At 46.0% G+C, this 14,001-nt stretch overlaps 1 protein-coding gene across 1 annotated transcript; it reads left to right on the forward strand.

The window, feature by feature from the left end:
- The first annotated feature begins 2,786 nt into the window (after positions 1-2,786).
- On the forward strand, positions 2,787-13,347 carry MAT2A (methionine adenosyltransferase 2A). The gene is made up of 9 exons (XM_055243574.2): positions 2,787-7,451; positions 9,153-9,230; positions 9,325-9,447; positions 9,702-9,814; positions 9,898-10,041; positions 10,224-10,442; positions 10,634-10,816; positions 10,972-11,105; positions 11,736-13,347. The coding sequence occupies exons 1-9, from the start codon at positions 7,361-7,363 to the stop codon at positions 11,836-11,838; spliced, it is 1,188 nt and encodes a 395-aa protein (XP_055099549.1). The 5' UTR covers positions 2,787-7,360; the 3' UTR covers positions 11,839-13,347.
- The last annotated feature ends 654 nt before the right edge of the window (positions 13,348-14,001 follow it).

Genomic DNA, 14,001 nt, shown 5'->3' on the forward strand with positions numbered 1-14,001 from the left:
AACTCACATTTGCTGCTAATCTTTTTTGGTTAACTTGCAGAAATAATTCTTACAAATTTTTACAATTTCAAATAACACGAGTTAGTACAGGAAAAGTACAAATCCCACCCACAGAGATACTCATTGTAAAGTTTGGCATGCAGATTCCCAGAATTTATTCTATGAACCAAAAAAATATACACTTGTGGCTGGGCATGGTGGCTCATGCCTGTAATCCCAGCACTTTGTGAGGCTGAGGCGGGCAGATCACTTGAGATCAGAAGTTTGAGACCAGCCTGGCCAACATAGTGAAACCCCGTCTCTACTAAAAATACAAAAAATTAGTCAGTTGTGGTGGTGGGTGTCTGTAATCGCAGCTACTTGGGAGGCTGAGGCACCAGAATCACTTGAACCTGGGAGGCAAAGGTTGCAGTAAGCTGAGATTGCACCACTGTACTCCAGCCTGGGTGACAAAACGAGACTCCATATCCAAAATATATAAATTTGGTTTTTTTTTTTTTTTTTGAGGCAGAGTTTCGCTCTTGTTGCCCAGGCTGGAGTACAATGGTGCAAAATCGGCTCACCACAACCTCTGCCTCCCAGGTTCAAGCGATTCTCCTGCCTCAGCCTCCCAAGTAGCTGGGATTACAGGCATGCGCCACCACACCCGGCTAATTTTTTGTATTTTCGGTAGAGACGGGGTTTCACCATGTTGGCCAGGCTGGTCTCAATCTCTTGACCTCGTGATCCACCCACCTTGGCCTCCCAAAGGTGGGATTACAGGCGTGAGTCACCGTGCCGGGCTTTCCTTTCCTCCCCTCCCCTCCTCTTTTCTCCTCCCTCCCTCCGTCCCTCCCTTCCTTCCTTTCTTTATCTTTCTTTTTCTTTTGACAGAGTTTCACTCTTGTTGTTCAGGCTAGAGCGCAGTGGCACGATCTTGGCTCACTGCAACCTTCACCTCCAGGTTTCAAGTGATTCTCCTGCCTCAGCCTCCCAAGTATCTGGGATTACAGGCGCCACCACCACACCCAGCTAATTCTTGTATTTTTAGTAGAGACGGGGTTTCACCATGTTGGTCAGGCTGGTCCCGAGCTCCTGACCTCAAGTGATCCACCCACCTTGGCCACCCAAAGTGCTGGAATTATAGGCATGAGCCACCGTGCCTGGACTAGAATAGCTTTCTAGAGGTGGGACTGCAGAATACTAGGGAATGTGAATTTAAATTTATGAGAGATACTAGCAAGGATTTTTTTTTTTAATTTTTTTTTTGAGACGGAGTCTCACTCTGTCGTCCAGACAGACTGGAGTATAGTGGTGTGATCTTGGCTCCACTGAAACCTCCGCCTCCCAGGTTCAAGTGATTCTCCTGCCTCAGCCCCCCGAGTAGCTGGGATTATAGGCATGCACCACCAAGCCCAGCTAATTTTTGTATTTTTAGTAGAGACGGGGTTTCACCATGTTGGTCAGGCTGGTCTCGAACTCCTGACCTCAGGTGATCCACCTTGGCCACCCAAAGTGCTGGGACTACAGGCGTGAGCCACTGCACCAGCCCTAGCAAGGATTCTTAACTTGCAATATATGGTTAAGTTTCAGAAATTATACATAAAATGTTTGTCCGTGTGTGTGTGTGATTTCTAGGGAGATCCATAGATTTTGTCGGATATTTAAAAAGTTTCAAGTCACTGGGGTACAGGGGCCTGGCACTTCACTACAGCAGTGGACCATGTGTAGTATATTTGCAGGTTTTGAGCAATTTTATCAACCAGGTACTTGTCCAGCAAGGGTCACTGTCTGTCCAGCTACCGGACCACCTGCAAGGAGAGCAGATGACAGCATTCCCAAGTATCTCCTGCCCCTAGAGTAAAGATGAAGATCCATACAGACCACAGTCATGGTACCACCTCCTCTTTAGGTCTGATTAATTTGCTAGAGTGGGCAGGGCACGGTGGCTCAGGTGGCTCATACCTGTAATCCCAGCACTTTGGGAGGCGGAGGTGGGCAGATCACCTGAGGTCAGGAATTCAAGACCAGCCTGGCCAACATGGCAAAACCCAGCCTCTACTAAAAATACAAAAATTAGCAGGGCATGGTGGCAGGCGCCTATAATCCTAGCTACTCGTAGGCTGAGGCAGCAGAATCACTTGAACTCGGGGGTGGAGGCTGCAGTGAGCTGAGATCTCACCACTTCACTCCAGCCTGGGTGGAAGAGCAAAACTCTGTCTCAAAAAAAAATTTTTTTTTTTTTTTTTTGCTAGAGTGGCTCATAGAACTCAGGGAAGAACTTGCTCATTTTTACTGGTTATTTTAAAGGATACAAACAAACAACCAGATGAAGAGATACATAGGGTGAGGTCTGGAAGTGTCCCAAGTGTAGGAGCTTCTGTTCCCATGGAGTTGGGGTGTGCCACCCTCCTGGCACGTGGATGAGTTCTTATTCACTTTCCTGTCAGCCTCCACCTGTTCAGCTCTCCAGAAACTCTCTGAACCCAGTCCTCTCAGGATTCCTTGTCCCAGGGTATGGGGCAGGACCCTCTCTGGAATGAGGGTCTTATGACTCATGATCAGAAGGGCAGGGCAAGATTAGAGTCCTGCCTTGGGGCAGATGAAAGAGAGGCAGGAAAAAGTCAGAGAGATTCTGTTTCCTGAGGCCTGCTCCTGAGTCCCAACACTCTCAACATTATAACAAAACACTGTATAACAAGGGCTACGGGAGTTATGAGCCAGGAACCATGGATAAAAACATATATAGATTCACACAGTTATTAACATCACATCTATCAACGAGGTTGAACATTTTTTTCATATGTTTATTGCAATTTGCATTTTCTCCTTGGTGAGCTACCTACTTATTTTATGCTGTGTATGTTTTCCCACAGTAAAAGAGAAGGAAATGATTTACAGCTCTACATAGTATCCTGGAGAGACAGTCATGAAAATTGTTGAGAAAAAAAAATCCATGTTTCTCTGAATAGTAAGATGTGTACGTGTGTGTTCACAGAAAAAGGAACGGGAGGATATAAACCAAATTGTCAATATTAATGACCTCAGGGAGTATGCAGTATTTATTGTTTGGCTATAAGAAGGGGCATGAATTTAGAGGTCAGAGCAGGCTCAAGTCCCTAGCTCCACTACTGATTTGATGCGTGACATGGACGAATAACATGCCAGTTTCTTCATTTGTAAAACAGGAAGAGAAATAGAGCTGTTGTGAGTAGTAGATATTACAACAGTGCCTGTCACAATAAAGTGCAGTTATTGTCATCATATTATTATCTCCTTCAGTGTCTTCTTCACTGTACCATATCTATTCTTCCATTCAGGACTTCTTTACTGGGACTGTAAAAAGATTTAAGTATCAAAAGAGAAAAACATAGAAATAAAAACAAAATACAAAAAGCCTAATAATGAGGGGGTTCACATAGTACTTGTTTCTGATCCCACTAGAACTAGCTTGCCTCTGAGGCCATCCGAGATATCTAAGCTTTGGCCCTAAAGGACTGGCACAAATTTGGAGACATGTGGCCTACATTTCTTTCTTCTTGGCCTGTCTTCACATAGAAGGTGCTCTTAAAACACACAGCCTAGGAGCCTCCTTCTCAACATCTCCACACCTTCACTTGCTCTTTGCTATCCTTACGGTCACCTTCCTCTTTTCTCCTGCCACATCAACAGCTTCTTGCACTGTAAATGTTTTCTGGAACTCTCCCCATGACCGACAGGCTGATAAGGAGTTATTTTATTTGCTGTTTGAGTCATAAATACCATTTTTATCCAATCCCAACTTTGCCTTTTTTGTAGGGTTACTGCTACATTAATGTTCTCTGGCTTGAGAAATCTGAAGCCTTTAGGCAGTGATTAGATTTTTCCTACGTGCTTTACAACACTTCACATTCTACAAATTCACTAACGATAAACAGGAAATAAACCAACAATTTCTCCTGGTTTAGTTCACCCTTAGGACACTCATCTATGAAATCAGAAATCTTATTCCTGTCAGAACAGGATGGCCATGTGCTTCCTTGTTAACAAAGAAGTCTTAATTTTATTAATTACAATGCTTACGACTAAAACAAAGCAGGACCTCTTTCCATCGATTTCACATGATCGCCAGAGTCTCTCATTTCTCTGCTTCCTTCTGCCATCTTTTTTTTTGAGACGGAGTCTTGCTCTGTCGCCCAGGCTGGAGTGCAGTAGTGCGGTATCGGCTCACTGCAAGCTCCACCTCCGGGGTTCACATCATTCTCTTGCCTCAGCTTCCCAAGTAGCTGGGACTACAGGCACCCGCCACCACGCCCGGCTAATTTTTTGTATTTTTAGTAGAGACGGGTTTTCACCGTGTTAGCCAGGATGGTCTGGATCTCCGGACCTCATGATCCACCCGCCCTCGGCCTCCCAAAGTGCTGGGATTACAGGCGTGAGCCACCGCGCCCGGCCCCCTTCTGCCATCTTTATATTCATTCACTTTTCGTTTCCTTCCCTTCCTTTCTTGTCTCTCCCTCCTGAACATTTCTAAGCACCTTGTGTGTGCCAGGCATTCAGTAACAAAGCTTGAGCAAAACAGTCCACCTTCTCATTATCATGGAGCTTACAGGCCTAACTGGGAATTGGAGACATCATCAAATAATCACCAAATCTATAATTTGAAACTGCACTTAGTGCCATGAAATAAAACACAGGCCCCTGTGACAAATCTGTGTAGATGAAGGCTTCATCCAGGAAGTGGTAGCTGAGCTGGAGTGAGAAGGATAAGGAGTTAGCCAGGCATCTCCCCACATTTAGAGCGCCGAGTGGGCAGAGACCAGGATTGTCATAGCATTTGCTCCTGGGTCTGACTCACAGATGTGCTCATAAATATTTGTGGAAGGGAGGAAGGGACAATACGAATAATATAAAATAAATGAAAATGTGTCCTGCTTTGTTTTGATACTATGCAATTAATAAAATTAACTGCTACTAACTAAAAAACAAATTCAAGTAGAACACAGAAAGGAGAGTGTGGCACAAGACAAGGTTGCAGAAGTAGCAGCCAAATCACACTGGGGACTTGAGTATGTAGAGATTTTAGTCTGTATCCCGACAGCAATTGAAAGCACTGAAAAGTAATTCATAGGAAATATAGTTAATTTTTTTACAGCTTGCATTAAAACAAATTATGTACTAGATACTGTGCTAAAGACTCTACTTGCACTATTTTAATCCTTGAAACAATCCTATGATGTACTATTAATATTCCAATTTTACAGAACGAGGATACTGATGCACAGAGAGGTCGTGACTCCAAACCCCTACTCTTACTGTATTACACCTACACACTATTCACAAGTGAGAGAAGTAGGTAAGCAACTATGTACAGCTGATTCTCATCTCCTTGGCAGGCCTAGCCCCACTGTGGAGTTGGTAGCACAGGGGTATCAGGATTTAATGAGCCAATCATTGACTTCACGCTCCTTGTTCTGACTCCCTAATAAAACAACCTTCTAATTATATTCTGGCTTCTCATATAGATTTTTCTGCTGGGAGATAATGCACTGACCAGCCTACACACGCATTTTGTTCCAGTTGACAATTTTATTACTCATTGTAAGTTAATAAATTGGCATTCTGCTTAAAAAAATAACAAAAAAATTAATAGTCTTATACAGTTACTTTCCCATGAAGGGTTAGCTTGAAAAGTAAAAAGTAACGAATAAAAATATCATGTCTCTTTTGTGGTCGAACCTTTTCTTGCTGCCTGCTTTGAACGACCGTGGATGTGGTCACTGAGTCTGGGGATGAGCCCTTTCTTTATCTTCTTTGTCGCTGCCCCCAGCACAGCCCAAGTGCTTCCTTTGTTTCCCGCTGAGCCTTTAGCAAATCCCACCTTTTCTCCTGCACCGGCGGAGAGGATTGTTCTTGGGAACGCACCTTGTTCTACTGCCTCCAGCAGTAGGCAGTTGGAGACTGTTACTAGGGGTCTCCTTCACCTCCCCAGCGTAAAGTGCATCCCATGTCCGGAGCAGGCCGTTCCCTGAGAACCTCATTAAACCCGGCGTTCTTGTCACGCGCTCCGCTCAGGGCCACCAGGCCACCAGCCCCTGACCAGACCTGCACTGAGGCCCAGCTCCAGAACAAGCTGCAGAGACCCCCGCCCCCAAGGCGGGCTCCCTCCAAACGGGACTTCTTACTCCTTGCTGGCTCAAGTTTTGTTTCGCTCTTTTTCCCTGTAATTCCTTTATTGGGCAAAACTAGGACAAACGCAAGTGGACATTTTAAAGTGAAAGCTTCATGAAACAGCCCATTCCACGCCGTCGAGAGATCTGCTTAAGCACATTCAAGGGAACGAATAGCCCCCACCCACCAAAAAAGAAATGTTTGTTCCATATTCTCCTGAACAGAAGATTGAAACATCGATTCCGCACCCCCCCCCCCCGCCCTTCAAAGGCACAGGAAGGCCACAGGGCAAGGACGGCCTTGGGAACGGCCTCCTTTCTCTCTAGAGGGAAAGGCTGGAGCGCTGCCTCCACTTTAAGTCCACGAAGCACGAAGGGTGAGGATCGCTCAGAAACTTTAGCTCAGGGGAGCGGGGAAGAGGGTGATTGTTTAAATCGATGGCAGCACCCTCATTAATCTGCTTTCCGGCCATCTTCAGTAGAGCCATTCACCAGGAAACGACTAGAAAGTGGGCCGGCGCCCCTCACATTTCCCGGGGCCGGCAACGAGCCAGGCGGGGACGCCGAGGGAAGGCCGTGAAGAGCCCTCGCTGGCCGGCCAAGATGGCCACCTTCACATGGCCGACCGCCACCGGCTCCCTGCCACCCGGCATCTAGAGGCGGAGCGGCCAGAAAGACCCCAGCCGCAGTACAAAACCTCCGCGATTCCCGCCGCCTCCGCTGGGGGACGCGACCTCCGGGAAAGCTATCCCGGCCAACGGTCGGAAGGGAGGTGCCATGTCACAGCACAGGGGAGCGAGTCCAGCAAGCCCCAGTCGCTTTTTCTCCCACATCAAACAAGGAAGAGCAAACCCCCCCGTCTCCTCGCGTCTGCATTTTTCCCGTGGCTCTAGCGGCTCAAGATAGCTGAACGGTCTCTGGAGGGCCGGATTGCCACAGCACCTCCCGCGTCCGCGCAGTGTGGTTCAGCCCGGACTCCGCGGGTCGCGCTGCCCTTCCTCCCCCGACCCCCGCGCAAGTGGTGCATTGGCGCGCGGCGCCGAGGGGCGGGGCCCGAGCCGGGCGCGCGCGGGCGCTGCTCTATAAATATCGGGCCGCACCGCCCGCCGCTTCGTTCGCTCCGCGCCGCCCGCCTGCTCCGAGTAGAACGTTGCCGCAGCTTGTGCATTTCGCAGCCGCTGCAGCCTCGCCGCTGTTCTTTCGTAACGCCACTTCCACTCACCGACACCAACATGAACGGACAGCTCAACGGCTTCCACGAGGCGTTCATCGAGGAGGGCACGTTCCTTTTCACCTCAGAGTCGGTCGGGGAAGGCCACCCAGGTGAGGGGACGGCCTGAAGCGAAGCGTGGGGCGGGGCGGAAGGCAGCGCCAAGGTCCGGCTGGCTGCGGCCGGCCGGTGGTGGGGCCCGCGCGGGTCGTCCTCGTCCGCCGGGTGGTGGGAAGAGCCGCGACCGCGCGCTTTCCTCGTGGCGCCGCCAGGGCCTGGCGCGTGGCCGCCGCTCCTCTTCCCCCTCCCCTCCCCACCCCACCCCTCCCTTTCCATTCGGTCGCGCGCCTAGGCATGCGGAAGGTTCCAGAAAACATGAAGGGCGGGGGCTGTGGTCGCTAGTGAGTTCTGACCGGGAAGGGAGGGCACTGTTAACCCCTCCCGGCCCCTGCTGTCTGACAAACTTGGAGTGGGCGACCCGCCCCGCGTGCTCGCGTCCGGCCCTCGGGAGCGCGCGCCCCGCATTGCAGCGGCGACCACGTGTTTACCGCATGTGGTATCTGGGCGAGGGGGAGCCGTGGGGCCTCCCCGGCTGTCGTGGCCCTCGGTTTGAGGGGTGGGGGGCCTATGCCTCGCGACGTCGTCTGGATCCACTGCCTCAGTGGTTAGGTCTTGACCACACACTGGAGAATACGCACATGCCCTTCGGCGGATATGGCCTTGCCTCCAAGGTGACGGCCTCTGACTAAATATAGTGCACGTCGAAGAAGGCAGTCCTTATTTGGACCCCTTGTGAAAAGGATGGGAAGCATGAATTAGGAGCTGCTATTGCTTTGGGTTCGCATTTAAAGTCTTCGGTGCAGGGTTTTATTTGAGGCTTTGTCCGCTCAACCGCCATTATGGGGATCAATTGGCACGTGAAGGAGGAGTAAAGCTATTTCCAGGAACTGAAAATCTCAGCTTGAGCGTATCGGCTAGTAAAGATGATTATTTGGCTCTTTAGGCTGTTTCTGCCCTTAGGATGTCCGCAGTAGCTATCTATCTGGTAGCTTTAGGGTCTGGTCAGTTTACTGTGCCCATAATGAAATCCCACAAGTAACTTAGTGGTATGAGAGGACAAACCCAGGATCTTGATGAGTGCTGAAGGTTAGCTGTTATACCAGTTAGTAGTAGACTGAAGTCCAGAGCCTGCAGTCTGGCTTCCACATTATGTTTGGATTCTGTTTTAGGTGGTTATAGAAAATTCAGAAAAACGAACTTGAATTAGGGGGATATTTGTTTCTTCTCCCTCCTCACAATAGATGGCAAAGCAGGGAGACATGGATTTGGAATACGTTTGAGCATTTTCTACACTGTTGAGCTTTTGTTTCTTGTGCAACTCCTAACAGGAAAATCAGATAATTGCCATTTTAGTCACAAAATGCTTTTCCTTTAATTATTTAATTGAATTATCTTGTTGCTCATTATAATTGGTGTTCCTTAAGATTAGGGAAACTGGTCTACCTGTGGCCTCAGTTCTACCAGACACCCAGGTGCAGAGGGGTTTGGTACAGTTGTGGAAGTGAATATGATATAGGGCAAATTCTGTTCTTTAAAGGAGATAGGACTAACAGTCACCTTTCTGGTGGTTAGATTTATAATGCCAACTTTGAATTTTAGGAGTAAAGTGCATACACAATGAATTAAGATGTATTAAGCATGTTTTTTAAAATCTCCAAAGATTTTACAGATAGTAACAGGGAGGGAGCTTGCATACATACATACATACTTTGTTTAAAGTTAAAGAAATTGAGCCAGGAGTTTCTCTTTTCCAGATAAGATTTGTGACCAGATCAGTGATGCTGTCCTTGACGCCCACCTTCAGCAGGATCCTGATGCCAAAGTAGCTTGTGGTAGGTTCAGAATGTGCTTATCAACTGGTGGAAAGATAGCATAAAAATTATTTTTATAGAAGTGATGTTTGAGTTGAATGTCTCTTTTTATTAGAAACTGTCGCTAAAACTGGAATGATCCTTCTTGCTGGGGAAATTACATCCAGAGCTGCTGTTGACTACCAGAAAGTGGTTCGTGAAGCTGTTAAACACATTGGATATGATGATTCTTCCAAAGGTGTGTTTTAATGATTTTGCTCATTTTTTCTAGGTAACAGCTGTGAGGTTTGAAGAAACTCCTAGAATGTTCTTGCTAATCCTAAACTCCAGTTGTATTTTACTATACACTAAGCCCTATTCTGTTCATTTTCTAAAGGGTCTGATGGTTTAGGTATATTTGATTTCTTCAGCAGTGTTTAGAATTCCAGATAATTGCTGTAAACAGCAGATATTTCTAGGACCTAAACAAGATGATGTGTTTTTTGTTTATAGGATTTGACTACAAGACTTGTAATGTGCTGGTAGCCTTGGAGCAACAGTCACCAGATATTGCTCAAGGTGTTCATCTTGACAGAAATGAAGAAGACATTGGTGCTGGAGACCAGGTATCTTGGTGTAGAGGCTGTTTTAATCTCTTCTAACATTAAATTCTGGAGCTTGATCACATTGGTGACTTTTTCTTCTTTAGGGCTTAATGTTTGGCTATGCCACTGATGAAACTGAGGAGTGTATGCCTTTAACCATTGTCTTGGCACACAAGCTAAATGCCAAACTGGCAGAACTACGCCGTAATGGCACTTTGCCTTGGTTACGCCCTGATTCTAAAACTCAAGTAAGTGATGATCATAAAGCTTGGTTGTCTCATTTATTACATCAGCACAGAAGATCCATAATTTTGATAATAGCTAACTGAAAAAGATAGCATTTGTTTTCCTGTATTGTAACTTCAGGTAGAGAAACAAATACAAAGCTATTGTTTGGTATACTGTTCTGATGACCTGTGTTGCCTTCAAGGTTACTGTGCAGTATATGCAGGATCGAGGTGCTGTGCTTCCCATCAGAGTCCACACAATTGTTATATCTGTTCAGCATGATGAAGAGGTTTGTCTTGATGAGATGAGGGATGCCCTAAAGGAGAAAGTCATCAAAGCAGTTGTGCCTGCAAAATACCTTGATGAGGATACAATCTACCACCTACAGCCAAGTGGCAGATTTGTTATTGGTGGGCCTCAGGTAATGCCATTTTGTTGCATTTTTCTGGATTTTTGATGGTTACTTAAAATTTTGGCTACTACATTTTTTTCAGGCTTTCTGAAACCTACATGTGAATCATCGGAGGATATTTGCTGAGTGAATTCAGAATAGGCAACCTAATCCACTTGGAAAGCACTAGGCGTAAAGTAACTTAAATCCTGTAATTTCAGGGTGATGCTGGTTTGACTGGACGGAAAATCATTGTGGACACTTATGGCGGTTGGGGTGCTCATGGAGGAGGTGCCTTTTCAGGAAAGGATTATACCAAGGTCGACCGTTCAGCTGCTTATGCTGCTCGTTGGGTGGCAAAATCCCTTGTTAAAGGAGGTCTGTGCCGGAGGGTTCTTGTTCAGGTATACACTCTTTATATAACTGGACCGATTAAAAGTCATGTAAGTGGGAGGGTATTTAGTAGTAATCTGTATAACTACTTGTTTTATACCAGTGTATTATACAAGTATATGGGTCTTTGCAATCACTGATTCTTACGACATTTGAATCCTTATAGGTCTCTTATGCTATTGGAGTTTCTCATCCATTATCTATCTCCATTTTCCATTATGGTACCTCTCAGAAGAGTGAGAGAGAGCTATTAGAGATTGTGAAGAAGAATTTCGATCTCCGCCCTGGGGTCATTGTCAGGTAAAGATGGTAAAGCCTATTGCTAGTCAAGTATTGAGGGTGTGGGTGTGTGTTATATATACTTAAGGCTGAGGAGGTGAAGGTGTGAAGGAAGACTCCTCAAATGGGAATATATTTTAATTCCTGGAACAGTTTTGAACTGCTGCCTTAGTGAAGACTTAGTTATTTGAGAAATTTAAAATTACGGTGCTCCATGGCTTAGGCTAACCACTCTAGAGAATCTTCCAGATTTGATATTTGAGCTTTGTGCTCTTCTTACCTAAGGGTGTTAAGAAAATAAAGTGGGATGCTCAAGGTTTGTTACAGTGTAAAAACCGTGGTAGGGTGTGGGCAGCGGGACCTTGGTAAGTATTGTGTGATCTCAGATGAGCTTTTTGACAATTGAAATTTCTCAGAATAATGACACGTTTTCGTATTTGTTGAGCCAGGGACGGAAAAACAACTATAGTTACTAATAAGGACTGTGCAAGGAGTTTGGACACGAGGGAAGTAACACTTTTGCCACAAATTTTTTTCCTAGCATATCCCAGAGAACTCATTTGCCAGAGCTCTTGAAAATGAGTCTTGCTGATTGTTTTGCTTTATTTTAATTTAATGCTACATATTAAGTTACGGACTTGTATATTCCAGGGATCTGGATCTGAAGAAGCCAATTTATCAGAGGACTGCAGCCTATGGCCACTTTGGTAGGGACAGCTTCCCATGGGAAGTGCCCAAAAAGCTTAAATATTGAAAGTGTTAGCCTTTTTTCCCCAGACTTGTTGGCGTAGGCTACAGAGAAGCCTTCAAGCTCTGAGGGAAAGGGCCCTCCTTCCTAAATTTTCCTGTCCTCTTTCAGCTCCTGACCAGTTGCAGTCACTCTAGTCAATGACATGAATTTTAGCTTTTGTGGGGGACTGTAAGTTGGGCTTGCTATTCTGTCCCTAGGTGTTTTGTTCACCATTATAATGAATTTAGTGAGCATAGGTGATCCATGTAACTGCCTAGAAACAACACTGTAGTAAATAATGCTTTGAAATTGAACCTTTGTGCCCTATCACCCAACGCTCCAAAATCATAATTGCATTGACTTTCCCACCAGATGCTGAAAATGTCCTTGTAATGTGCACGTAAAGTACTTGTAGTTCCACTTATAGCCTCTGTCTGGCAATGCCACAGCCCTGTCAGCATGAATTTGTAATGTCTTGAGCTCTATTATGAATGTGAAGCCTTCCCCTTATCCTCCCTGTAACTTGATCCATTTCTAATTATGTAGCTCTTTGTCAGGGAGTGTTCCCTATCCAATCAATCTTGCATGTAACGCAAGTTCCCAGTTGGAGCTCCAGCCTGACATCAAAAAAGGCAGTTACCATTAAACCATCTCCCTGGTGCTTATGCTCTTAATTGCCACCTCTAACAGCACCAAATCAAAATCTCTCCACTTTCAGCTGTCTTTTGGAGGACGTACGTAATAAGGTTTTAATTTAGTAAACCAATCCTATGCATGGTTTCAGCACTAGCCAAACCTCACCAACTCCTAGTTCTAGAAAAACAGGCACTTGGCAGCCTTGTGATGTCATACAGAGAAGTCACAGGGCAGTACCTGAGGGTCTGTAGGTTGCACACTTTGGTACCAGATAACTTTTTTTTTTCTTTATAAGAAAGCCTGAGTACTCCACACTGCACAATAACTCCTCCCAGGGTTTTAACTTTGTTTTATTTTCAAAACCAGGTCCAATGAGCTTTCTGAACAGCTGGTGTAGCTACAGAGAAACCAGCTTCCTTCAGAGAGCAGTGCTTTTGGCGGGGAGGAGGAAATCCCTTCATACTTGAACGTTTTCTAATTGCTTATTTATTGTATTCTGGGGTATGGCGTAAGTACAGAGAAGCCATCACCTCAGATGGCAGCTTTTAAAAGATTTTTTTTTTTTTTCTCTCAACACCATGATTCCTTTAACAACATGTTTCCAGCATTCCCAGGTAGGCCAAGGTGTCCTACAGAAAAACCTTGGGTTAGACCTACAGGGGGTCTGGCTGGTGTTAACAGAAGGGAGGGCAGAGCTGGTGCAGCTGGCCATGGAGAAAGCTGACTTGGCTGGTGTGGTACAGAGAAGCCAGCTTGTTTACATGCTTATTCCATGACTGCTTGCCCTAAGCAGAAAGTGCCTTTCAGGATCTATTTTTGGAGGTTTATTACGTATGTCTGGTTCTCAATTCCAACAGTTTAATGAAGATCTAAATAAAATGCTAGGTTCTACCTTAACTGTGTCTGTTACTCATTTGTTAAAGTGCTTTGGGGCCATGGGTACATGCCTATAATCCCAACACTTTGAAAGGCTGAGGTAGGAGGATCACTTGAACATAGAAGTTGGAGGCTGTAGCGAACCATTATCAAGCCACTGCACTCTAGCCTGGGTGACTTGAGACTTTGGCTCTTAAAAAATGCTATCATAATGGCCAGGCGCCGTGGCTCACGCCTGTAATCCCAGCACTTTGGGAGGCCGAGGCGGGGCGGATCACGAGGTTAGGAGATCGAGACCACAGTGAAACCCCGTTTCTACTAAAAATACAAAAAATTAGCTGGGTGCGGTGGCAGGCGCCTGTAGTCCCAGCTACGCCTGAGGCTGAGGCAGGAGAATGGCGTGAACCTGGGAGGTGGGGCTTGCAGTGAGCCAAGATTGTGCCACTGCACTCCAGCCTGGGCGACAGGGCGAGACTCCGTCTCCAAAAAAAAAAAAAATGCTATCATGAATATGACCTGAGAATATGTGTATCTTTAACCCTGAATTGTAATCCATAATTAGCCATAATTCAGGAAAATAACCTCAATCCCCAGACCCAGTGTGTAGGCATTTTTTAAAAGCCTAAGCAAGATTTGGTCCTCCTAGTCTACTTGGGCCAAAATTGATGTGTCCTT

Source organism: Symphalangus syndactylus, chromosome 14, assembly GCF_028878055.3.
Source record: "Symphalangus syndactylus isolate Jambi chromosome 14, NHGRI_mSymSyn1-v2.1_pri, whole genome shotgun sequence".
NCBI lineage: Eukaryota > Metazoa > Chordata > Mammalia > Primates > Hylobatidae > Symphalangus > Symphalangus syndactylus.